The following is a 27,189-nucleotide window of genomic DNA, read 5'->3' on the forward strand; positions in this document are numbered from 1 at the left end:
AGAGCCGTCCCGCCCCTCGTGGTGCAGCTCCCTCTGCCGCCCCACTCCCATTCCCCATCCCCCGCCTATGTCTCTTCTTCCCCCCCCACCGGCACCCACATTTCTCAGTGTCCCGTCCCCCCCCCCCCCTCCCCAATTTACATCTCTATATACATCAGCATTGTCGTTTCCCCTCCAACATCAGTCCCTCAGTTCTGATCCAGTTTCTCGTTTTTAATGAAGGTCCATGCTTCTTCCGCCGTTTCAAAGTAGTGATGCCTCTCCTGGTGCGTGACCCACAGTCGCGCCGGCTGCAACATCCCAAACTTCACCTTCTTCTTGTGTAGCACCTCCTTGGCTCGATTAAAACTCGCCCTCCTTCTCGCCACCTCCGCACTCCAATCCTGGTACACCCGTACCACCGCATTCTCCCATCTACTACTTCGCTTCGTACCTTTTTGGCCCATCTCAGAACCACCTCTCTGTCATTGAAGCGATGAAATCGCACGATCGTCACCCTAGGTGGTTCTCCCGCCTTTGGTCTCCTCGCAGGGACCCGATGGGCCCCTTCCACTTCCAAGGGGCCCGAGGGGGCCTCAGCTCCCATTAGTGAGCGTAGCATCGTGCTCACGTAAGCCCCGCCGTCCGCTCCTTCCAATCCCTCGGGGAGACCCAGGATCCGAAGGTTCTTTCTCCGTGATCTGTTTTCTAGGACTTCAATCCTTTCAATGCACTTTTTGTGGAGCGCCTCGTGCGTCTGCATTTTGACCGCCAGGCCCAGGATCTCGTCCTCGTTGTCCGTCACCTTCTGCTCCACCACGCGGAGCTCCATCTCCTGGGTCTTTTGTGTCTCCTTAAGCCCCTCAATTGCTTGTAGCATCGGGGCCAGCACCTCCTTCTTAAGCAGCTCCACACACCGTCTCAAAATTTCGTCTTGGTCCGGCCCCCATGTCGCCTGGGCTCCCTCCGCCGCCATCTTGCTCCTTTTTCCTCCTGCCCCTGCCCTCGAGGATTCTTCGCGATCTGGCCGCCGCCGCCGATATTTTTCTTTTTCGTTGGGGGGGGACTCCCTGTTGTCTCACCCCACACCGGGTTTCGTCCCGAAAAGATTCCCCGTTGGGGCTCTTAAAAGAGCCCGAATGTCCGTTCGAGCTGGAGCTGCCGAAACGTGCGGCTTAGCTGGTCATCGCCGCAACCGGAAGTCTCGTTAATGTTTTTCAACCTGGAGGTGCACACTACTCTCCTAGAAACATGAATCTTCTGCTGCAGCAGACAATTTCAGGAGTGTGAATTGTCCATTCCAACCGTTGCCCTTCCAGCATCATGGATCTTGTGTTCCGCCATCTCCTTCAGCCCCCTTTCCCAGCCCACCCCCCAAAGACTGAGGTGTCTGCTTGTACTTCTGGTTATCAATCTCCAAAAAACCTGTGGTATGCGTTATTTCCAACTAACTAGTAGTGAGCTGCATGTTAAACTCATGCATGTTCTCTATTACTCTTTTAAAAAATATATATATTTCATTCAAGATTTTTGGCCAAACATAACAGTACGTAGTGTTTCTTTTACACAACAATAAAGCAATATAAATAACAGTGGCCAGTTTTAAACAAATAAATAAATAATATATAAACAAAAACAAAACTGAATGGCAACTGCCTTGTCCAAAATAAATACTCTCCAAAAATACAATCCAATATACAATTACCTATACATATTATACATATACAATAACATCTCTGAGAGTCCGTTCGATTCCTCCCCCCCCCCACCTTCCACCCCTCCCCCCTGGGTTGCTGCTGTTGTCTACTTCTTTTCCATTCCCTCTATCTTTCTGTGAGATAATCGACGAACGGGTGCCACCGCCTGGTGAACCCCTGAGCCGAACCCCTTAACACAAACTTAATCCGTTCTAACTTTATAAACCCTGCCATGTCGTTTATCCAGGTCTCCACACCCGGGGGTTTGGCTTCCTTCCACATTAACAATATCCTGCGCCGGGCTACTAGGAACGCAAAGGCCAACACGTCAGCCTCTCTCGCCTCCTGCACTCCCGGCTCTTCTGCAACCCCAAATATAGCCAACCCCCAGCTTGGTTCGACCCGGACCCCCACCACCTTCGAAAGCACCTTTGCCACCCCCACCCAGAACCCCTGTAGTGCCGGGCATGACCAGAACATGTGGGTGTGATTCGCTGGGCCTCTCGAGCATCTCGCACACCTATCCTCTACCCCAAAAAATTTACTAAGCCGTGCTCCAGTCATATGTGCCCTGTGTAACACGTTAAATTGTATCAGGCTTAGCCTGGCACACGAGGACGATGAGTTTACCCTACGTAGGGCATCAGCCCACAGCCCCTCCTCAATCTCCTCCGCCAGCTCTTCTTCCCATTTCCCTTTCAGCTCATCTACCATGATCCCCCCCCTCGTCCCTCATTTCCCTGTATATGTCCGACACCTTACCATCCCCCACCCATGTCTCTGAGATCACTATCCTGCACCTCCTGCGTCGGGAGCTGCGGGAATTCCCTCACCTGTTGCCTCGCAAAAGCCCTCAATTGCATGTACCGAAATGCATTCCCTTGGGGCAACCCATATTTTTCCGTCAGCGCTCCCAGACTCGCAAACGTCCCATCTACAAACAGATCTCTCAGTTGTACTACCCCAGCTCTTTGCCATGCTCCAAATCCCCCATCCATTCTCCCCGGAACGAACCTATGATTGTTTCTTATCGGGGACCGCACCGAAGCTCCCGTCCTCCCCCCATGCCGTCTCCACTGCCCCCAAATTTTCAATGTAGCCACCACCACCGGGCTTGTGGTGTATTTCTTTGGTGAGAACGGCAACGGTGCCGTCACCATTGCTTGTAGGCTAGTCACCCTGCAGGACGCCCTCTCCAATCTCTTCCACGCCGCTCCCTCCCCTTCTCCCCTCCACTTACACACCATTGAAACATTGGCGGCCCAGTAGTACTCACTTAGGCTCGGTAGTGCCAGCCCCCCCCTGTCCCTACTACACTCCTCACTCTCGGGGTCTTCCCAGCCCACACAAAACTCATAATACTCTTCTCGATTCTTTTGAAAAAAGCCTTCGTGATCACCACCGGGAGGCACTGAAACACAAAAAGGAATCTCGGGAGGACCACCATTTTAACCGCCTGCACCCTACCTGCCAATGACAGGGACACCATGTCCCATCTCTTAAAGTCCTCCTCCATCTGTTCCACCAACCGCGTTAAATTAAGCCTGTGTAATGTACCCCAATTCTTGGCTATCTGGATCCCCAAGTACCGGAGGTCCCTTGTTACCTTCCTCAACTGTAAATCCTCTGTCTCTCTGCTCTGCTCCCCTGATGCACCACAAACAACTCACTTTTCCCCCATGTTCAGTTTATACCCTGAAAAATCCCCAAACTCCTCAAGTATCCGCATTATCTCTGGCATCCCCTCCGCCGGGTCCGCCACATATAGCAACAAATCATCCACATGCAGAGATACCCGGTGTTCTTCTCCCACCCCTGAGTACTCTCCTCCACTTCCTGGAACCCCTCAATGCTATGGCCAGGGGTTCAATCGCCAGTGCATACAATAACGGGGACAGAGGACATCCCTGCCTCGTCCCTCTATTGAGCCGAAAATAGTCAGACCCCCGTCCATTCGTGACCACGCTCGCCATCGGGACCCTATACAGCAACTGTACCCACCTGATATACCCATCCCCAAAACCAAATCTCCTCAGCACCTCCCACAAATAATCCCACTCCACTCTATCAAATGCTTTCTCGGCATCCATCGCCACCACTATCTCCGCTTCCCCCTCTGGTGGGGGCATCATCATTACCCCTAGCAGCCTCCGATTTGTATTCGGCTGTCTCCCCTTCACAAACCCAGTTTGGTCCTCATGAACCACCCCCGGGACACAATCCTCTATCATCATTGCCATTACCTTGGCCAGAATCTTAGCGTCCACATTCAGGAGGGAAATGGGCCTGTAGGGCCCGCATTGCAGCGGGTCTTTTTCCTCCTTTAGGAGGAGCGATATCGTTGCCTCTGACATAGTCGGGGGCAACTGCCCCCTTTCCCTCGCCTCATTAAAGGTTCTCATCAGTAGCGGGGCCAGCAAGTCCATATATTTCCTATAGAATTCAACTGGGAATCCGTCTGGTCCCGGGGCCTTCCCCGCCTGCATGCTCCCAATCCCTTTCACCACTGCCTCCGTCTCAATCTGTGCTCCCAGTCCCACCCTCTCCTGCTCCTCCACCTTAGGAAATTCCAGCTGATCCAGAAAGCACATCATTCTCTCCTTCCCATCCGGGGGCTGAGCTTCATATAATCTTTCATAAAATGCCTTGAACACTCCATTCACTCTCTCCGCTCCCCGCTCCATCTCTCCCTCCTCATCTCTCACCCCCCCCTATCTCCCTCACTGCTCCCCTTTTCCTCAGTTGGTGGGCCAGCAACCTGCTCGCCATCTCCTCGTATTCGTACTGTACACCCTGTGCCTTCCTCCATTGCGCCTCTACATTACCCGTAGTCAACAAGTCAAATTCTACATGTAGCCTTTGCCTTTCCCTGTACAGTCTCTCCGGTGCCTCCGCATATTGTCTGTCCACCCTCAGAAGTTCTTTCAACAACCGCTCCCTTTCCCTACCCTCCTGCTTTCCTTTATGTGCCCTAATAGATATCAGCTCCCCTCTAACCACTGCCTTCAGCGCCTCCCAGACCACTCCCACCTGTACCTCCCCATTATCATTGAGTTCCAAGTACCTTTCAATACACCCCCTCACCCTTAAACACACCCCCTCATCTGCCAATAATCCCATGTCCATTCTCCAGGGTGGATGCTGTTGTTTTTCTTCCCCTATCTCCAGGTCCACCCAATGTGGAGCATGATCCGAAATGGCTATAGCCGTGTACTCCGTCCCCGTCGCCTTTGGGATCAGTGCCCTTCCCAAAACAAAAAAATCTATTCGTGAATAAACTTTGTGGACATAGGAGAAAAACGAAAACTCCTTACTCCTAGGTCTACTAAATCTCCAGGGGTCTACTCCTCCCATCTGCTCCATAAAGTCCTTAAGCACCCTATCTGCAGCCGGCCTCCTTCCGGTCCTGGACCTCGATCTGTCCAGCCCTGGGTCCAGCACCGTATTAAAATCTCCACCCATTACCAACTTCCCCACTTCTAGGTCCGGGATTCGTCCTAACATACGCCTCATAAAGTTGGCATCATCCCAGTTCGGGGCATACACGTTCACTAATACCACCGCCTCCCCTTGCAATTTGCCACTCACCATCACGTATCTGCCCCCACTATCCGCCACTATAGTCTTTGCCTCAAACATTACCCGCTTCCCCACTAGTATGGCCACCCCCCTGTTTTTTGCGTCTAGCCCCGAATGAAACACCTGCCCCACCCATCCTTTGCGTAGTCTGACCTGGTCTATCAGCTTCAGATGCGTCTCCTGAAGCATAACCACATCTGCCTTAAGTTTCTTTAGGTGTGCGAGTACTCTCTTAATCGGCCTCTTCAGCCCTCTCACATTCCACGTGATCAACCGGGTTGGGGGGCTCTTTACCACCCCCCCTTGATGACTAGCCATCTCCTTTTTCAATCCAGCTCCTCACCCGGTTTCCACGTAGCCGTATCTCCCCCAAGCAGCGCCCCCCCGCCCCGACCCCCCCCCCCCCATACCAGCTCCCCCTTCTCCCCAGCAGCAGCAATCCAGTTAACCCCCCCCCCCCTCTATTACTCTTTTTTAAAAAAAATTTTTTTTCCCAAACAACAAATTTTCCCCTCTTACAAAGCAAACGCAACAATAACAATACAGACATTTTTAACAATACACAAGTAACAAAACCCCTTTATCTTTGACCTAAACTAAACTAAACCCCCCCCTCTCCCCCTGGGTTGCTGCTGCTGGTCATCTGTCTTCCCTCTAACGTTCCCCTAGGTAGTCGAGAAATGGCTGCCACCGCCTGGTGAACCCTTGAGCCGATCCTCTCAGGGCAAACTTTATCTGCTCCAGTTTAATGAACCCCGCCATATCATTTACCCAGGCCTCTAGTCCGGGGGGTTTCGCCTCCTTCCACATGAGTAGGATCCTGCGCCGGGCTACTAGGGATGCAAAGGCCACAATGTCGGCCTCTTTCGCCTCCTGCACTCCCGGCTCTTCCGCAACTCCAAATAGAGCTAACCCCCAGCCTGGTTTGACCCGGGCCTTCACCACCCGCGAAATCACTCCCGTCACTCCCTTCCAATACCCTTCCAGTGCTGGGCACGCCCAAAACATATGTGCGTGGTTTGCCGGGCTCCCGCCACACCTCCCACATTTTGTCCTCCACTCCAAAGAACCTGCTCAATCATGCTCCCGTTATGTGTGCTCTATGTAGCACCTTAAATTGAATCAGGCTAAGCCTGGCACATGAGGAAGAGGAATTTACCCTGCTTAGGGCATCCGCCCACATACCCTCCTCTATCTCCTCCCCTAATTCTTCTTCCCACTTTCCCTTTAGCTCACCCACCGACTCCTCCCCCTCTTCCCTCATCTCTTTGTAAATCTCTGACACCTTGCCCTCTCCGACCCACACCACTGAAAGCACCCTGTCCTGTGTCCCCTGTGTCGGGAGCAACGGAAATTCCCTCACCTGTTGTCTAGTAACCGCCCTCACCTGCATATATCTCAAGAAATTTCCCCGGGGCAACTTATACTTTTCCTCCAATGCTCCCAAGCTCGCAAAAGTCCCATCTATAAATAAATCTCCCACCCTCCTAATTCCCAACTGGTACCAGCTCTGAAATCCTCCATCCATTCTTCCTGGGGCGAACCTATGGTTGTTCCTGATTGGGGACCCCACCAGGGCTCCCCGCACCCCTCTCTGTCGCCTCCACTGTCCCCAGATATTCAATGTTGCCGCCACCACCGGGTTCGTGGTAAACTTTTTAGGTGAGATCGGTAGCGGCGCCGTCACCAGCGCCTCTAAACTCGTCCCTTTACAGGACTTTCTCTCCAGTCTTTTCCACGCCGCTCCCTCACCCTCCACCATCCATTTACGTATCATTGCCACATTGGCGGCCCAATAGTAATCGCCCAAGTTCGATAGTGCCAATCCTCCTCTGTCCCTACTACGCTGAAGGAACCCCCTCCTTACTCTCGGAACTTTCCCTGCCCACACGAAGCTCGTGATGCTCCTGTCTATTTTATTAAAAAAGGTCTTGGTGATTAGTATAGGGAGACATTGAAATACAAATAAGAACCTCGGGAGGACCATCATCTTAATTGCTTGCACCCTGCCCACCAGCGATAGAGGCTGCATGTCCCACCTCTTGAAGTCCTCCTCCATTTGTTCTACCAACCGTGTCAGATTAAGTCTGTGCAAGGTTCCCCAGCTCCTAGCGATCTGAATCCCCATTTATCGGAAGTTTCTTTCCACTTTCCTTAGAGGCAAGCCTTCTATCTCTCTACTCTGGTCCCCTGGATGTATCACAAATAATTCACTCTTCCCCATGTTTAGCCTATACCCCGAGAAATCCCCGAACCCCCTCAAAATTCGCATAACCTCTATCATCCCCCCCGCTGGGTCCGACACGTATAACAATAGGTCATCCGCGTATAACGAGACTCGGTGTTATTCTCCCCCTCTAATCACCCTTCTCCATTTCCTGGAGTCTCTCAACGCCATGGCCAGAGGTTCAATTGCCAACGCGAACAACAATGGAGACAGCGGGCATCCCTGCCTTGTTCCCCTATATAGTCGGAAATACTCCGATCTATGTCAACCTGTAACTACACTTGCCGTTGGAGCCCCATAAAGAAGTCTAACCCAGCTAATAAACCAGTTCCCAAACCCAAACCTCCTTAACACTTCCCATAAATACTCCCACTCCACCCTATCAAATGCCTTCTCTGCGTCCATGGCCGCCACTATCTCTGCCTCCCCCTCCACTGGGGGCATCATTATCACCCCTAATAGTCGTCGCACGTTAACATTCAGTTGTCTCCCTTTTACGAACCCTGTCTGGTCTTCGTGCACCACCCCGGGACACAGTCCTCTATCCTCGATGCCAGTACCTTTGCCAACAATTTGGCGTCCACGTTCAATAATGAAATGGGTCTATAGGACCCGCACTGCAACGGATCTTTATCCCTCTTCAAAATTAACGATATCGTCGCCTCCGACATCGTCGGGGGTAGAGTCCCCCCTTTCCTGGCCTCATTGATCGTCCTCACCATCAACGGGGCCAACAAGTCCACATATTTTCTGTAATACTCCACCGGGAACCCGTCTGGTCCTGGGGCCTTCCCTGCTTGCATGCTTCCCAGTCCCTTAATAACCTCGTCCACCCCAGTCGGTGCCCCCAGGCCTACCACCCCCCACTCCTCCACTTTCGGGAACCTTAATTGGTCCAGGAACTGCCGCATCCCCCCCTCTCCCTCTGGGGGTTGAGACCTATACAGTTCCTCATAGAAGGTCTTGAACACCTCATTTATCTTTCCTGCCCTTCGCACCGTGTCTCCCCTTTCGTCTCTAATTCCTCCTATCTCCCTCGCTGCTGCCCTCTTTCGCAATTGATGAGCCAACAGGCGACTAGCCTTTTCCCCATATTCATACCTCCTCCCTTGTGCCTTCCTCCACAGTACCTCCGCCTTTCTGGTGGTCAGAAGGTCAAATTCCGTCTGGAGTCGTCTCCTCTCCCTGTACAATTCCTCCTCCGGGGTCTCTGCAAATTCCCTGTCCACCCTTAAAATCTCCCCCAGTAATCTTTCCCTTTCCTTGACCTCTGTTTTCCTTTTGTGGGCCCCAATTGAGATCAGCTCTCCTCTGACCACCGCTTTTAATGCTTCCCAGACCACTCCCACAGGGACCTCGCCGTCGTCATTGACCTCCAGGTATCTCTCAATACACCCCCGCACTCTTGCACACACTCCCTCATCCGCCATCAGTCCCACATCTAATCGCCAGAGTGTTCCCTGCTCCCTTTCCTCTCCTAATTCCAGGTCCACCCAATGTGGGGCATGATCCGAAACCGCTATGGCTGAGTACTCAGCTTCTTCCACCCTTGAGATCAACGACCTTCCCAAAACAAAAAAATCTATCCGGGAGTACACTTTATGGACATGGGAGAAGAAGGAAAACTCCCTAGCCCTAGGTCTAAGAAATCGCCATGGATCCACTCCCCCCATTTGGTCCATAAACCCCTTAAGTACCTTGGCCGCTGCCGGCCTTCTTCCGGTCCTTGAGCTGGATCTATCTAGCCCCGGGTCCAGCACCGTATTAAAGTCCCCTCCTAAAATCAAGTTTCCTACCTCCAGGTCCGGTATAAGCCCCAGCATCCGTCTCATAAATCCCGCATCGTCCCAGTTTGGGGCATACACATTAACCAACACGACCTCCATTCCCTCCAGCCTGCCACTCACCATTACATATCTACCTCCGCTATCTGCTACGATGTTCTTTGCTTCAAATGCTACCCATTTCCCCACCAAAATGGCCACCCCTCTATTCTTTGCGTCTAGTCCTGAGTGGAACACCTGTCCCACCCATCCTTTCCTTAGCCTAACTTGGTCCGCCACCTTTAGGTGCGTCTCTTGGAGCATAACCACGTCTGCCCTTAGTCCTTTCAAATGCGCGAGCACTCGGGCCCTTTTTATCGGTCCGTTCAGGCCTCTCACGTTCCACGTGATCAGCCTCACTAGGGGGCTACCTGCCCCCCTCCCGTGTCGACTAGCCATTACCTTCTCTAGGCCAGTCCCATATCCCGCCTCCGCGCTCCCGCTCGCTCCCCCAGCGTCGCACACCATCCCCGCCCACCCACTCTTTAGCCATTTCCTTTTGAATTTCCGCAGCAGCAACCCAGTTGTCCCCCCCCCCCCTCCCCCTCCCTCCCCCCCTCCCCGCTAGATCTCTTTCTAGCATGATTGCTCCCCCCATATTACTTCCGTAAGTCAGCTGACTTCAACTGCCCTCTATTACTCTTAATGTACAACCTCACATCGGCCATACTCGGCTTGCCAGACTCAACACTTAGGATTGGGGGGTGGGTGGGGGGGGGAGGCGCTCACCATCTAATTACTAAAGAAAAACCTGCAAAGCCAGCACTAACTCTCGTAACAGACTTGTAATTCCCAATTTGTGTAGCCATTTTGGTCAGCTTAAACCAGGATTTGCCTGAGACCACAACAAAATTGCAGACGTTGATTTCAACAGCATTTTAATCCACTGCCCCACACAGCAGTTCAGGATTCATTATAGGGTTGTGGAGCGAAAGGCCAGCAACTTTCCAAATGTGCAATATGAATGCATCCTTTTTCATTCTCAAATACCTTTACTGGTATAGTACTGGACCCCCTTAAGATGCAACCTTGTCTACCAAGCTTCAGAAGTAATGATCCAACACAAGAGGAAACAGGACCCACACACCCCTGCCACTGACCCCATCTCTTGTAGCAACACCCCTCACAAAACAAATCATTATATTTGCAAAAATGAAGCTAATTTTGTTATGGAAGACTTATAACTGTCTACGGCTTTCATAATGCCATGGATATTTAAAAAAATATATATATTTTATTGAAAATTTTTTCTAAACAACATTTTTCCCTCTTACAAAGCAAACAAAACAATAACAAAGCAGAAATTTTAAACAATACACAGGTAACAAAACCCCATTATCCATTGACCTAAACTAAACTAAACCCCCCCCCCCCCCCTTCCCCCTGGGCTGCTGCTGCTGGTCACCTATCTCCCCTCTAAAATTCCCCTAGGTAGTCGAGAAATGGCTGCCACCGCCTGGTGAACCCTTGAGCCGATCCTCTCAGGGCAAACTTTATCCGCTCCAGTTTAATAAACCCCGCCATATCATTTACCCAGGCCTCCAGTCCGGGGGGTTTCGTCTCCTTCCACATGAGTAGGATCCTGCGCCGGGCTACTAGGAACGCAAAGGCCACGACATCGGCCTCTTTCGCCTCCTGCACTCCCGGCTCTTCCGCAACTCCAAATAGAGCTAACCCCCAGCCTGGTTTGACCCGGGCCTTCACCACTTGCGAAATCACTCACGTCACTCCCTTCCAATACCCTTACAGTGCCGGGCACGCCCAAAACATATGTACGTGGTTTGCCGGGCTCCCGCCACACCTCCCGCATTTGTCCTCCACTCCAAAGAACCTGCTCAATCTTGCTCCCGTTATGTGTGCTCTATGTAGCACCTTAAATTGAATCAGGCTAAGCCTGGCACATGAGGAAGAGGAATTTACCCTGCTTAGGGCATCTGCCCACATACCCTCCTCTATCTCCTCCCCTAATTCTTCTTCCCACTTTCCCTTTAGCTCACCCACCTACTCCTCCTCCTCTTCCCTCATCTCTTTGTAAATCTCTGACACCTTGCCCTCTCCGACCCACACCACTGAAAGCACCCTGTCCTGTGTCCCCTGTGTCGGGAGCAACGGAAATTCCCTCACCTGTTGTCTAGTAAACGCCCTCACCTGCATATATCTCAAATAATTTCCCCGGGGCAACTTAGACTTTTCCTCCAATGCTCCCAAACTCGCAAAAGTCCCATCTATAAAAAAATCTCCCACCTTCCTAATTCCCGACTGGTACCAGCTCTAAAATCCTCCATCCATTCTTCCTGGGGCGAACCAATGGTTGTTCCTGATAGGGGACCCCACCAGGGCTCCCCGCACCCCTCTCTGTCGCCTCCACTGTCCCCATATGTTCAGTGTTGCCGCCACCACCGGGTTCGTGGTATACTTTTTAGGCGAGAACGGTAGCGGCGCCGTCACCAGCGCCTCTAAACTCGTCCCTTTACAGGACTTTCTCTCCAGTCTTTTCCACGCCGCTCCCTCACCCTCCATCATCCATCTACGTATCATTGCCACATTGGCGGCCCAATAGTAATCACCCAAGTTCGGTAGTGCCAGTCCTCCTCTGTCCCTACTATGCTGAAGGAACCCCCTCCTTACTCTCGGAACTTTCCCTGCCCACACGAAGCTCGTGATGCTCCTATCTATTTTATTATAAAAGTTCCTGGTGATTAATATAGGGAGACATTGAAATACAATTAAGAACCTCGGGAGGACCATCATCTTAATTGCCTGCACCCTGCCCACCAGCGACAGAGGCTGCATGTCCCACCTCTTGAAGACCTCCTCCATTTGTTCTACCAGCCGTGTCAGATTAAGTCTGTGCAAGGTTCCCCAGCTCCTAGCGATCTGAATCCCCAGGTATCGGAAGTTTCTTTCCACTTTCCTTAGCGGTAAGCCTTCTATCTCTCTACTCTGGTCCCCTGGATGTATCACAAATAATTCACTCTTCCCCATGTTTAGCCTATACCCCGAGAATTCCCCGAACCTCCTCAGAATTCTCATAACCTCTATCATCTCCCCCCGCTGGGTCCGACACGTATAACAATAGGTCATCTGCGTATAACGAGACTCGGTGTTCTTCTCCCCCTCTAATCACCCCTCTCCATTTCCTGGAGTCTCTCAACGCCATGGCCAGAGGTTCAATTGCCAACGCAAACAACAATGGAGACAGCGGGCATCCCTGCCTTGTTCCCCTATATAATCGGAAATACTCCGATCTATGTCGACCTGTAACTACGCTTGCCGTTGGTGCCCCATAAAGAAGTCTAACCCAGCTAATAAACCCGTTCCCAAACCCAAACCTCCTTAACACTTCCCATAAATACTCCCACTCCACCCTATCAAATGCCTTCTCTGCGTCCATTGCCGCCACTATCTCTGCTTCCCCCTCCACTGGGGGCATCATTATCACCCCTAATAGTCGTCGCACGTTAACATTCAGTTGTCTCCCTTTTACGAACCCTGTCTGGTCTTCGTGCACCACCCCCGAGACACAGTCCTCTATCCTCGATGCCAATACCTTTGCTAGCAGTTTGGCGTCCACGTTCAACAGTGAAATAGGTCTATAGGACCCGCACTGCAACGGATCTTTGTCCCTCTTCAAAATTAGCGATATCGTCGCCTCCGACATCGTCGGGGGTAGAGTCCCCCCTTCCCTGGCCTCATTGAACGTCCTCGCCATTAACGGGGCCAACAAGTCCACATATTTTCTGTAATATTCCACCGGGAACCCGTCTGGCCCCGGGGCCTTCCCTCCTTCCCAGTCCCTTAATAACCTCGTCCACCTCAATCGGTGCCCCCAGGCCTGCCACCTCCTGCTCCTCCACTTCCGGGAACCTCAATTGGTCCAGGAACTGCCTCATCCCCTCCTCTCCCTCTGGGGGTTGAGACCTATACAGTTCCTCATAGAAGGTCTTGAACACCTCATTTATCTTTCCTGCCCTTCGCACCGTGTCTCCCCTTTCGTCTCTAATTCCTCCTATCTCCCTCGCTGCTGCCCTCTTTCGCAATTGGTGCGCCAAAAGGCGACTAGCCTTTTCCCCATATTCATACCTCCTCCCCTGTGCCTTCCTCCACAGTACATCCGCCTTTCTGGTGGTCAGAAGGTCAAACTCCGTCTGGAGTCGTCTCCTCTCCCTGTACAACTCCTCCTCCGGGGTCTCTGCAAATTCCCTGTCCACCCTTAAAATCTCCCCCAGTAATCTTTCCCTTTCCTTGACCTCTGTTTTCCTTTTGTGGGCCCCAATTGAGATCAGCTCTCCTCTGACCACCGCTTTTAATGCTTCCCAGACCACTCCCACTGGGACCTCGCCGTCATCATTGACCTCCAGGTATCTCTCAATACACCCCCGCACTCTTGCACACACTCCCTCATCCGCCATCAGTCCCACATCTAATCGCCAGAGTGTTCTCTGTTCCCTGTCCTCACCTACTTCCAGGTCCACCCAATGTGGGGCATGATCCGAAACCGCTATGGCTGAGTACTCAGCCTCTTCCACCCTAGAGATCAGCGACCTTCCCAAAACAAAGAAAATCTATCCGGGAGTACACTTTATGGACATGGGAGAAGAAGGAAAACTCCCTAGCCCTAGGTCTAAGAAATCGCCATGGATCCACTCCCCGCATTTGGTCCATAAACCCCTTAAGTACCTTGGCCGCTGCCGGCCTTCTTCCGGTCCTTGAGCTGGATCTATCTAGCCCCGGGTCCAGCACCGTATTAAAGTCCCCTCCTAAAATCAAGTTTCCTGCCTCCAGGTCCGGAATACGCCCCAGCATCCGTCTCGTGAATCCCGCATCGTCCCAATTTGGGGCATACACATTAACCAACACGACCTCCATTCCCTCCAGCCTACCACTCACCATTACATATCTACCTCCGCTATCTGCTACGATGTTCTTTGCTTCCAATGCTATCCGTTTCCCCACCAAAATGGCCACCCCTCTGTTCTTTGCGTCCAGTCCTGAGTGGAACACCTGTCCCACCCATCCTTTCCTTAGCCTATCTTGGTCCGCCACCTTGAGGTGCGTTTCTTGGAGCATAGCCACGTCTGCCCTTAGTCCTTTCAAATGCGCGAGCGCTCGGGCCCTTTTTATCGGTCCGTTCAGGCCTCTCACGTTCCACGTGATCAGCCTCACTAGGGGGCTACCTGCCCCCCTCCCGTGTCGACTAGCCATTACCTTCTCTAGGCCAGGCCCATATCCCGCCTCCGCGCTCCTGCTCGCTCCCCCAGCGTCGCACACCATCCCCGCTCACCCCCTCTTTAGCCATTTCCTTTTGGATTTCCGCAGCAGCAACCCAGTTGTCCCCTTCTCCCCCCCCCCCCCCCCCCCCGCTAGATCCCTATCTAGCTTGATTGCTCCCCCCATATCACTTCCGTAAGTCAGCTGACTTCAACTGACCCCGGCTACTCCTGCTCACTCCTCGACCCCCCCCCCGTGTGGGGGAACTCCCATCCGCCTTGCGCCTGTTTTCCCGCCTTATTCTTTCTGGCGCGGGAACATCCCTTTACCTGACCCGCCTCTTATGGCGCAGCTCCCTTTCCCCTCCCCCTCCCATTCCCCATTCTCCAACTATGTCCCGCCTTTCCCCCCTCACCGGCACCCACATTTCCCCAATGTCTCCCCCCTTCCCTGTTTCAATTAACTTCCACCATAACATTAACAATAACAATAACAATTCCCTGCAGCATCAGTCCCTCAGTTCCGGTCCAATTTCTCTTCTTTGATGAAGGACCATGCTTCCTCCGCCGTCTCAAAATAATGGTGTCTCTCCTGATACGTGACCCATAGTCTTGCCGGCTGCAGCATCCCAAACTTCACCTTCCTTTTATGCAACACCTCTTTGGCTCGGTTGAAGCTCGCCCTCCTTCTCGCCACCTCCGCACTCCAATCCTGGTATATCCGTACCACAGCATTCTCCCATCTGCTACTCCGCACCTTTTTAGCCCATCTCAGGACCTCTTCTCTGACCTTAAGGCGGTAAAATCGCACGATTATCGCCCTCGGTGGTTCTCCCGCTTTTGGTCTTCTCGCCGGAATCCGATTTGCCCACTCCACCTCCATGGGGCCCGCAGGGGCCTCAGCACCCATCAGTGAGCTCAGCATCTTACTCGCGTACGCTCCACAGTCCACTCCTTCCACACCCTCAGGGAGACCTAGTATCCTAAGGTTCTTCCTTCGCGCTCCGTTTTCTAGGGCCTCGATCCTTTCCGCACACTTTTTATGAAGTGCCTCGTGCGTCTGAGTCTTAACCGCCAGGCCCAGGATCTCGTCCTCAACATCTGACACCTTCTGCTCCACCACGCGGAGCTCGGTCTCCTGGGTCTTTAATGTCTCCTTGAGCCCCTCAATTGCCTGTAGCATCGGGGTCAGCACCTCCCTCTTCAGCAGCTCCACGCACCGGCTCACGATTTCGTCCTGCTCAGGCCCCCATGCCGCCTGCGCTTTCTCCGCCGCCATTTTGTTTTTCTCTCCCTCTGACCTTTTGGTCGATGATTCCTCCGGCTGCAGCCGCCGCCGTCGATTTTTTCCTTCTTCGTTCGGGGGGGACTCCCTTCCCACACACCCCACACCGGGTCGCGTAGTTGAAAAATTCCCCGTTGGGGCTCTTAAAAGAGCCCGAAGGTCCGTCGGAGCTGGAGCCGCCGAAACTTGCGGCTAGCTCGGCATCACCGCAACTGGAAGTGCCGCCATGGATATTTTTTAAGTGACTAGTCGATGGTTTCCTCCGATACTTAATGTGACAAATGTCCACCCCCAAAATAATTAGATAGCAATTGCGCGTTCAATCCCGGCCCCAGGTCACTGTCTGTGTGGAATTTGCACCTTCTCCCCGTGTCTGTGGGTCTCACCCTCACAACCCAAAGATGTGCCCCTTAATTGGAAAAAAAAGAATTGGGCACATTAAATTTATTTTTAAAAATAGCAATTGGTTGGGGATTGTTTGACTGCATGCTGGTTATATTTTTGCATAATGGATGAACCCATACATTTTCAATGTCTTTAGAAAATATTAAATGTTTGCAAAATGTTATATTGCTTGGCGAATAATGTTTGCTGCTTTTGTCAAAACTTCTTAAATTAAAAAAAAAAAATCCAATGAAGGGCTAATTTTAGCATGGCCAATCTACCTACCCTACACATCTTTGGATTATGGGGGTGAGACTGACGCATACACAGGGAGAATGTGCAAACTCCACACGGACAGTGACTTGGGGCCGGGATCGAACTTGGGCCCTCGGCGCCTTGAGACAGCAGTGTTAATCACTGTGCCGCCCTGCTTTTGTCAAAACTCCCAACTCCGTATGATTGTTCCCATTAGATCAAGTGTTCAAATGCAAACAAAATGAATTTTGATCGGCATCGCACGCCTCTTTTGAGAAAGCATTTACTGCAGTTTTCAAACATTCCTTCTAGCAATCAATATTCTGTTTGCTAATTTTCCAGTGGGAGGGTGGTCTTCCAACCAACCAACCCAACATATCTGGAATTGCAGTAGATGACCTCGGGAAGCTAAACTATAATATCTCAGTCAATAGTCCAGGGAAGCTAAACTATATAATATATCAGTCAAGAGTCCAATGTGTACTGCTGCAACGAACAAGTCACAGCTCTCTTTTCTGGTAATGTTTGTTTCTTATAATGGGTATACATTTTATTTTCAGTTTCTTGCATGCCATTTACTAGTCTGGACCTCTTGAAGTTATTTTCTTTTTTAACTTAAACCAAAGATGACAACCAGATATTTTAACTAATTAATTAGAATTAATTTTGATACAGTGGAATTTATGACTCATAAGCTGTTTTGTCTTTATCAGAATGTTGCCCTTGCTGCTCTGGTAGCTGTGTGTCACGCCCATGGGGAAGCCTTAAATTTGGACTTGCAATTATCAATCACAGAAACACTCTGCCAAATATGGACTGCCCTCACTGTAGAACAGGTGAGCAGGACAGACAAGATGCAACTAATATTCTTTTATGCATATCAGTAAAATGTGTGTAATACTGTACTTCTTATATTTTATGATAATCTGACCAGGATAATGTAATACACCTATTGCTAAGTGGGAAGATCTTCCACAATATTCTACTTACCTGATCGACAATACAAACCAGCCCTGGTTCAGTTAGACTGGCTTAATACTATAATCATGCTGGTCGTATGTGCACTGATAAACCATTTAAAATACCACAAGTAATGCCAAAGTTGAAACCATAGTTACTTTCTTAAAACTAGAATAGGCTATCCTTTAACACAGCACATTCCTTCTACTCCATACAAATTTCATCAGTAACTCTTCTCCTATTTTATTTCTCCATAGTATATTCTTGCTCCTGTACACTCAGTCTTTCACAGGTGAACCTTTCCTCTAATACTTGTGGTTTACCCGGAGTGTGCTTTTATCATGTATCGCAGGCTTCTCCCAAATGGACTGCTACTTTAATATTTTGGGGATGCTGATGATATACAGTATGTCTTCATTTAACATTGCCCCATTTAACATCGGTAAGTTAATGGGGTAAGTTAATGGTAATCTTGTTGAAGGTCGCAGAATTAATTTTAACATTGTTTCCCACAAAATCCGATGGGTACCGTTTTGGAGTGGCTTCTCTTCTCTCCTTGATCTGAGTTGTGGCCTCCCCTGCTCCCCAAACCCCACTATGCCAACTTAGAAGTTTGGAGAGGGGGAGAGGCCACAACTTGGAGGTCAGGGAGGGATGAGGTCGCAACTCGGAGGGGGTGAGAATCTGCAGTGACAAAGAGGATCAGGGAGTGGGAGGCTTGGGAAGCAGGATCCATTGTAAGGAGGAGGTACAGAAGGTCAGTGCTTTTCAAACTTTTTATCCGGGGACCCATTTTTACCAACCAGCCAACCTTTGGGACCCACGCCGGCCAACCTTCGCAACCCACGCCAGCCAACCTTCGCGTCCCATGCCAGCCAATCTTCGCAACCCACGCCGGCCAACCTTCGCGTCCCATGCCAGCCAATCTTCGCAACCCACGCCGGCTGATCTTCGCGACCCATGCCAGCCAATCTTCGCAACCCACGCTGGCTGACCTTCGCGACCCACCATTTCTTTTTACATTTAATGCGAGAGATGAGCCTGCTTGCTCCTTACAGGTTCACATAGTTAGCATCCAAGTTTCATCAGCAAATGAACCAGCCAGAGAGGACAATTTCACGAGGAGGAAAACCTGGAATTTCGTACCTCAGTTCCGAAACTCTTGTGTAGCTCCCCTATTGACTGATCATTACAGTAACTCTTCAAGCGGATGAAGTCCGCCATCATTGGGATTGACTGGTCACTGTTTCGATTCAATGCTTTAATGTAGTCTAAAAGTCAGCAAAAAACCTATAGTCACCCTTCAGTACACAGATGGCGACGATGTGATGATTCCCCATGGCTTTCATTATATCCCTTGCCAAATGTTCACTACTGTCTATGATTAAACCATGAAGAATATATACTCTCTCCAGATTACTCCAGAGTAATGTCCAGGGATGCAAAACAGATCGAGGTCATAGCCTTGTTCATCATCGGTGACCACCACTCAGTCAGCCTCTGCCATGCCTCGATCGTATTTTGACCCCGCATTCAGGTCCCAACATGCCCGGGCCGCATGTGGACTGATGAGCAGGCATGCATGCGCGGTGCACCCGCATTTTTTTTAGCTGGTCCCGCCCGTCATTTTCAAAGCTGCTCACAGCCGGCATTGTCAAAAGCCGGCTGCTGTGGCTGTTGCACGTGAATTCCCACTATCGGGAATGCCGCGATGGCTGGCTCCGCGACCCACCTGGGGGTCACGACCCCCACTTCGAAAACGCCTGCTGTAGGTAGAAAGGTAAATTTTATTTTATATTTTTAAACTTATTTTGTTTTAAAAGTTATTTTGTTTACCAATGTAGGAATTTAGTATTTCAATTTGAGGTTCTAATGTTTTCATTTTTTTTTTCTGGTAAGGAAAGTTTTACAGAACCTAGACAGTTTTAACATTGATTTCTATGGAAACCATTGTTTAACCTAAAAGTTGTGATATTTCAGGAATGGAATGGACACTTACTGTATTTTTGTGTCAGCGTGATAAAAGCAAACACTGTATAGGAGTATGGAACAGAAATTAACAAACACAATTATTTTCTGTTGCACATACTGATGATCAATATTTTGTCTCCTTATGAATGTAGCTTTCCTTTCCTTCATACAGGTCCTGAGCCAGCATTGTCTTCAGCAAACAGCTGCTCTGCTCCTTTCTCTTGTTGCGCTGCTGATTCGAGTAGTCGGCCCAACATTGATAGCTCAGGTAAGGCTGATGTTGGGTGGATTTACTTTGATTCTAAAGAAAAATGGCCAAATATTGGAAGTTTGCAGTGTAGATTGTAGCTTTTAATAAGAATAGTAACCTTTATTGTCACAAGTAGGCTTACATTAACACTGCATGAAGTTACTGTGAAAAGCCCCTAGTCACCACATTCCAGCCCCTGTTCGGGTACACAAAGGGAGAATTCAGAATGTCCAATTCACCAATGTCAAATAATATGACTGCATGATCTAGGAGTTAATAGCTCCTGCATGCTGCTATAGAAAGCTGAAGGAGTACATGCAAATAGAAAAGAGGTGAGCCTGTGGAGATGCCGATGATATCTTAATTTGATTAATTGGCACAGGAAACCAATTGATCCTACGGAGTTTTGGGGCAATGGGGATATTGTCTCTTCAGGCCTGATTTTAACTCACGCAAAACTGTACTGACATAGAGTTGTGTGGGTGGCAACATAGGCCACGGCATTTCCTGTGACATAGTTTAGGAAGAGTGGAAGCAGGAGGCCACCAATGAGAATGGTCAAGAAGTCCAGGTAAGAACTGATAGAAGTTCAGGATTTCATGTTAATGTGGAAGCACAATTTTGCATAAGTCAAAGAAAATGACCTCGGATCAGATATTGTTAAGGAAGTCAAGTTCAGGGTTTGAACTGCCACCTCAGCTGTTGAGGCTGGTAGTGCATAAGTGTTTGGAAAAACCAAAGAAAATGCTTTATTTTTTCCAATATTATGTCAGGGATTATTTGGCTTATCCAGGTCTTACTATTGGGAAATAATGGCAACTGCCATGGGTTCAATGGAGGAAACGGTTATGCTAGTACACGGGTGTTATCAGAAAATGTGTGAAACTGGCCGCATTCTTCAGACTTCCACATCGAGAATGATGGGGAAGGCCAAGGATAGAATCCTGATATAGACTAGAGGTGGCCATGGAAGTAACAGAGGGGAAAGCATTGGAGTTATTGACAATGTGCAACAGGTGGAAACAGAACTAGGGGAGAACTGTAGTACAGAGGTAGAACATGGAGATGAGTTGTTTGAGGTGAGTTGTTTGAGGAGACTGAAATAACTAGTATTATCAGAGGAAAGATAGAGGAAGGTGAAGGGGTACAAACATGGCTGCAGTCACATAGAATATCACTTTGATCAGTGTCATAGATGCACAATTGCAGAGGGCCAGACAGGGCGTGGTAGAACAGGGAGGGCAGTTGTGAAGCAAGGATGTGCTTCAGTTCTTTAGAAATAATGGAAAAGTGGGAGTTGGATTGATAATTTGGGAGAATTGACTGTAAATCTTTTTGAGGGAGAATGAAAGCTTTAAGACGGGCTTGTCCACCGTTTACATGTGTGGAGTAACAGTTCAATTTTCTTTTCACTCAAATCTCGACAAGATGAGGTTTGATACAAAATTAAACTTTAATTTCAAAACAAAAAATTAATTTCCAAGCAATAAATTGCTTTTTATTGCAGCACGAGGCAGCACGGTAGCACAGTGTGTAGCACTGTTGCTTCACAGCTCCAGGTTCCCAAGTTCGATTCCTGGCTTGGGTCACTGTCTGTGTGGAGTTTGTACGTTCTCCCCGTGTCTGCGTGGGTTTCCTCCAGGTGCTCCGGTTTCCTCCCACAAGTCCCGAAAGACATGCTGGTAGGTAATTTGGACATTCTGAATTCTCCCTCTGTGTACCCGGAATGTGGCGACTAGGGGCTTTTCACAGTAACTTCATTGCAGTGTTAATGTATGCCTACTTGTGACAATAAATATTATTATTATTTAATTGATCACTTGAAATAAGAGTAATTATTAAGGTTGACAATGAAAAAGTTCCAAGCAACAATAAAGCCTTTTCGCTGAAGTAGAACTGGAGAGAAACAGACTAGGCCCCAAGTCCTGGTCACCAGGAAAGGGGTAGGACCAGGGCCAAGCTAAGAAGTTTGGTTCAACTAATACTGACCATGCAGTCACCTCTATGATGAGAAAACAAGGTTCAGTTGGGTCGTTTGAGGGTTACAAGGTAGCAAGGAATGAGCTAAAAAAAAAGGGCTTAGCAGAGCTATGAGGGGGCATGAGAAGTCCTTGGCGGGTCAGATCAAGGAAAACCCCAAGGCGTTTTACTCTTATGTGAGAACTAAAAGAACGACCAGGGTGAGGTTAGGGCCGGTCAAGGACAGTAATGGGAACTTGTGCATGGAGTCAGAAGAAATAGGAGAGGCATTGAATGAATACTTTTCTTCAGTGTTCACCAAAGAGAGGGGCCATATTTTTGAGGATGAGAGTGTGATACAGGCGAGTAGGCTGGAAGAGGTAGATGTTCTGAGAAAGGATGTATTAGCAATTTTGAAAAACCTTAGGGTCGACAAGTCCCCTGGGCCAGATGGGATATATCCGAGGATTCTTTGGGATGCAAGGGATGAGATTGCAGAGCCTTTGGCTTTGATCTTTGGGTCCTCACTGTCCACGGGGATAGTGCCAGAGGACTGGAGAGTGTCGAATGTTGTTCCTCTGTTCAAGAAAGGGATTAGGAATGACCCTGGTAATTATAGGCCGGTTAGTCTTACTTCGGTGATCGGTAAGTTAATGGAAAAGGTCCTGAAGGATAAGATTTATGACCATTTGGAAAGATGCAGCTTAATCCGGGATAGTCAGCACGGATTTGTGAAGGGTAAGTCTTGCCTCACAAATTTGATTGAATTCTTTGAGGAGGTAACTAAGTGTGTAGATTAAGGTAGAGCAGTTGATGTCATATACATGGATTTTAGTAAGGCGTTTGATAAGGTTCCCCATGGTCGGCTTATGAAGAAAGTAAGGAGGTGTGGGATAGAGGGAAATTTGGCCAATTGGATAAGTAACTGGCTATCACATAGAAGACAGAGGGTGGTGGTGGATGGAAAATTTTCAGACTGGAGACCAGTTACCAGCGGTGTACCACAGGGATCAGTGCTGGGTCCTCTGCTATTTGTGATTTTTATCAATGACTTGGAGGAGGGGGCTGAAGGGTGGGTCAGTAAATTTGTTGATGACACCAAGATTGGTGGAGTAGTGGATGAGGTGGAGGGCTGTTGTAGGCTGCAAAGAGACATTGATAGGATGCAGAGCTGGGCCGAAAAATGGCAGATGTAGTTAACCCTGATAAGTGCGAGGTGATTCATTTTGGGAGAAAAAATTTGAATGCGGATTACAGGGTCAATGGCAGGGTTCTGAGGAATGTGGAGGAACAGAGAGATCTTGGGATTCATGTCCACAGATCTCTGAAGGTTGCCATTCAAGTGGATAGAGCCTATAGTGTGTTAGCGTTTATTAACAGGGGGCTTGAGTTTAAGAGCCGCAGGGTTACGCTGCAACTACATGACCCTGGTGAGACTACATTTGGAGTAATGTGTGCAGTTCTGGTCACCTCACTATAGGAAGGATGTGGAAGCATTGGAAAAGGTGCAAAGGAGATTTACCAGGATGCTGCCTGGTTTGCAGGATAGGTCTTATGAGGAAAGGTTGAGGGAGCTAGGGCTTTTCTCTTTGGAGCGGAGGAGGATGAGAGGCAACTTAATAGAGGTTTATAAGATGATGAGGGGGGTAGATAGAGTGGACGTTCAGAGACTATTTCCTCGGGTAGATGTAGCTGTTACAAGGGGGCATAACTATAAAGTTCAGGGTGGGAGATATAGGAGGGATGTCCGAGGTAGGTTCTTTACTCAGAGAGTGGTTAGGGTGTGGAATGGACTGCCTGCTGTATAGTGGAGTCGGACACTTTAGAAACTTTCAAGCGGTTATTGGATAGGCACATGGAGCACACCAGAATGACAGGAAGTGGGATAGCTTGATCTTGGCTTCGGACAAAGCTCGGGACAACATCGAGGGCTGAAGGGCCTGTTCTGTGCTGTACTGTTCTATGTTCTAGTGGCACACTCTCCGTGCTGGCCTCAGCAGAATTTGTACGAATGTAGGAGTTGGAAGCGGTTTGTCCTTCAGCCTGGGCTTTCCTTTTCTCCTTTTTGAGGAAGAAGGAGAAGGGCAGAATGTGGGTGCCGGCTCACTTCCAGTCTCAGGATTCCCGCTCTCATCCACATGCTCACTCACAGACTACAAACAAAAAGAACAAAGAAAAGTACAGCACAGGAACAGGCCCTTCGGTCCTCCAAGCCTGTGCCGATCATGCTGCCCGTCTAAACTAAAATCTTGTACACTTCCAGGGTCCGTATCCCTCTATTCCCATCCTATTCATGTATTTGTCAAGATGCCCCTTAAACATCGCTATCGCCCTGCTTCCACCACCTCCTCCGGCAGCGAGTTCCAGGCACGCACTACCCTCTGTGTAAAAAACACTTGCCTCATACATCTCTAAACCTTGCCCCTCGCACCTTAAACCTATGCCCCCTAGTAATTGACCCCTCTACCCTGGGAAAAAGTCTCTGACTATCCACCCTGTCTAAACCCATCATAATTTTGTATACCTCCATCAGGTCGCCCCTTAACCTCCATCGTTCCAGTGAGAACAAACCAAGTTTATTCAACCTCTCCTTATAGCTAATGCCCTCCATACCAGGCAACATCCTGGTAAATCTCTTCTGCACCCTCTCTAAAGCCACCACATCCTTCTGGTAGTGTGGCGACCAGAATTGAACACTAGACTTCAAGTGTGGCCTAACTAAGATTCTATAAAGCTGCAACATGACTTGCCAATTTTTATACTCAATGCCCCGGCCAATGAAGGCAACCATGCCGCATGCCTTCTTCACTACCTTCTCCACCTGTGTTGCCCCTTTCAGTGACCTGTGGACCTGTGCACCTAGATCTCTCTGACTGTCAATACTCTTGAGGGTTCCACCATTCTCTGTATATTCCCTACCTGCATTAGACCTTCCAAAATGCATTACCTCACATTTGTCTGGATTAAACTCCATCTGCCATCTCTCCGCCCACGTCTCCAAACGATCTAAATCCAGCTGTATCCTCTGACAGTCCTCATCGCTATCCGCAATTCCACCAACCTTTGTGTTGTCTGCAAACTTACTAATGACATTTTCCTCCAAATCATTTATATATACTACGAACAGCAAAGATCCCAGCACTGATCCCTGCGGAACACGACTGGTCACAGCCCTCCAATCAGAAAAGCACTCTTCAGCAAAAAGGAGCTGCGCCAGAGGGGGCGGGACTGGCTCAGGAAAGCGCGGGCTTTTTTCCCGCGTTAGGGAAGGATGGGGGCGGGGCCGGGGGGGGGGGGGGGGGGGGTCGGTGCTGGAGAGGAGCGCACACTGACTGCCAAAGGGTGGGGGGATTCTCACACTGGGAGGTCGATGGAATGGCGGGAGAGGCCGGGGTCAGCAGGAGTCAGCTGACTTACGGGAGCAAAATGGCTTGATGCTGCTGCATTGGCCAAAGGGGAGTTGGAAGTAGGAGAGCTAGTCGGGGCGGGAGTCCGCCGCCTGGGGGACTGGAGTGTGCAGGAGGCGTGGGCACGTGGCTGGCCTAGAAAAGGAGCTAGTCGGCAATGGGGGGGGGGGGGGGAAGAGAGAGGGGAGTAGCCCCCCCCCCCCCCCCCCCCCCCCCCCGATCGGGCTGAGAACTTGGAATGTGAGGGGCCTGAACGGGCCGGTCAAGAGGGCCCGGGTGTTCACGCACTTAAAGGGACTGAAGGCAGACGTGGTTATGCTCCAGGAGACACATCTGAAGGTGGGAGATCAGGTTAGGCTGAGAAAGGGATGGGTAGGGCAGGTCTTTCATTCAGGGCTGGATGCGAAGAACAGAGGGGTTGCAATACTGGTGGGGAAGCGGGTGTCGTTCGAGGCACTGAATATGGCAGTGGATAATAGAGGTCGATATATAATGGAGAGTGGTAGGTTGCAGGGGGTGCGGGTGGTACTGGTGAACGTATATGCCCCGAATTGGGATGATGCCGGATTTATGAAACGCATGCTGGGTCGGATTCCGGATCTGGAGGTAAGAAGCTTGATAATGGGGGGGGCGGGGGGGGGACTTCAACACTGTGCTGGACCCAGCACTGGACCGTTCTAGGTCCAGGACAGGTAAGAGGCTGGCTGCGGCCAAGGTGCTCAGTGGTTTATGGACCAGATGGGGGGAGTGGATCCATGGAGGTTTGCCAGGCCGCTGGCCAGGGAATTTCCCTTCTTTTCCCACGTCCATAGAGCCTACTCCTGGATAGACGTTTTCATTTTGAGTAGGGCACTAAGGAGAGGGTCCACGCCCGCTGGGGCGCCTCGATGTGGGACTGTTGGCGGATGAGGGGGTGTGCGGGTGGGTGCGGGGGTGTATTGAAAGATACTTGGAGGCCAACGACAACGGGGAGGTGCAGGTGGGGGTAGTCTGGGAGGCGTTGAAGGTGGTGGTCAGGGGAGAGCTAATCTCCATTAGGGCCCACAGGGAGAAGACAGGGGAGGGAGAGGGAGAGGTTAGTGGGGGAGATTTTAAGGGTGGACAGGAGGTATGCAGAGGCCCCCCGAGGAGGGGCTACTTAGGGAGCGACGGAACCTCCAGACGGAATTCGACCTGTTGACCACTGGGAAAGCAGAGGCACTGTGGAGGAAAGCGCAGGGGGCGGAGTATGAGTATGGGGAGAAGGCGAGTCGGATGCAGGCACATCAGCTTCATAAGAGGGTGGCAGCGCGGGAGATTGGTGGAGTCAAGGATAGAGGGGGGAATACGATGCGGAGTGCGGTGAGAATAAACAAGGTATTTAGGGACTTCTATGGGGATCTGTACAGGTCTGAGCCCCAGTGGGGGAGGAGGGGATGCGACGATTCCTGGATCAGCTGAGGTTCCCGAGGGTGGAGGAGGAGGAGGTGGCTGGTTTGGGGGCGCCGATTGGGCTGGAGGAGCTGGTTAAAGGATTGGGGAGCATGCTGGCGGGGAAGGCCCCGGGGCCGGATGGGTTCCCGGTTGAATTTTACAGGAAATACGTGGACCTGCTGGGCCCGTTGCTAGTGAGGACTTTTAATAAGGCGAGGGATGGGAGGACCTTGCCCCTGACAATGTCCAGGGCGCTGATTTCTTTGATCTTGAAGCAGGACAAGGATCCATTGCAATGTGGGTCGTATAGACCGATCTCGCTCCTCAATGTTGATGCTAAGTTGCTGGCGAAGGTGCTGGCTACGAGAATTGAGGACTGTGTCCCGGGGGTGATTCATGAGGACCAGACGGGATTTGTGAAGGGTAGGCAGCTAAATAAAAATGTGCGGAGGCTCCTCAATGTGATTATGATGCCCTCGGTGGAGGGGGAAGCGGAGGTAATGGCAGCTATGGACGCGGAGAAGGCCTTTGATCGGGTGGAGTGGGAGTATCTTTGGGAAGTGTTGCGGAGGTTTGGGTTCAGGGCGGGGTTCATCAGTTGGGCCAGGCTGCTATATAGAGCCCCCGGAGAGGAACACCGGGTGTCGTTGTATGCCGATGATCTGTTGTTGTATGTTGCGGATCCAGTGGAGGGGATGGCGGAGGTCATGCGGATCCTTGGGGACTTTTCAGGGAAGGGAACACTGACAAAGGAGAGTATTTGCAGGCACGGAGATGGGTTGAAGTGTGT

The 27,189-nt window shown here is 50.4% G+C and overlaps 1 protein-coding gene across 3 annotated transcripts in view; it reads left to right on the forward strand.

Annotated features, from left to right (window-relative positions):
- The window catches only part of firrm (fignl1 interacting regulator of recombination and mitosis), a 106,090-nt gene that overhangs the window by 67,011 nt on the left and 11,890 nt on the right, over positions 1–27,189 (forward strand). For all 3 annotated transcript variants that reach the window (XM_072511176.1, XM_072511179.1, XM_072511177.1), the window contains exons 18-19: positions 17,153–17,275; positions 19,543–19,638. In XM_072511176.1, the coding sequence (XP_072367277.1) occupies positions 17,153–17,275; positions 19,543–19,638 (219 nt within the window). The remainder of the gene's footprint in view (positions 1–17,152; positions 17,276–19,542; positions 19,639–27,189) is intronic.

This window comes from Scyliorhinus torazame, chromosome 7, assembly GCF_047496885.1.
Source record: "Scyliorhinus torazame isolate Kashiwa2021f chromosome 7, sScyTor2.1, whole genome shotgun sequence".
Classification (NCBI taxonomy): Eukaryota; Metazoa; Chordata; class Chondrichthyes; order Carcharhiniformes; family Scyliorhinidae; genus Scyliorhinus; species Scyliorhinus torazame.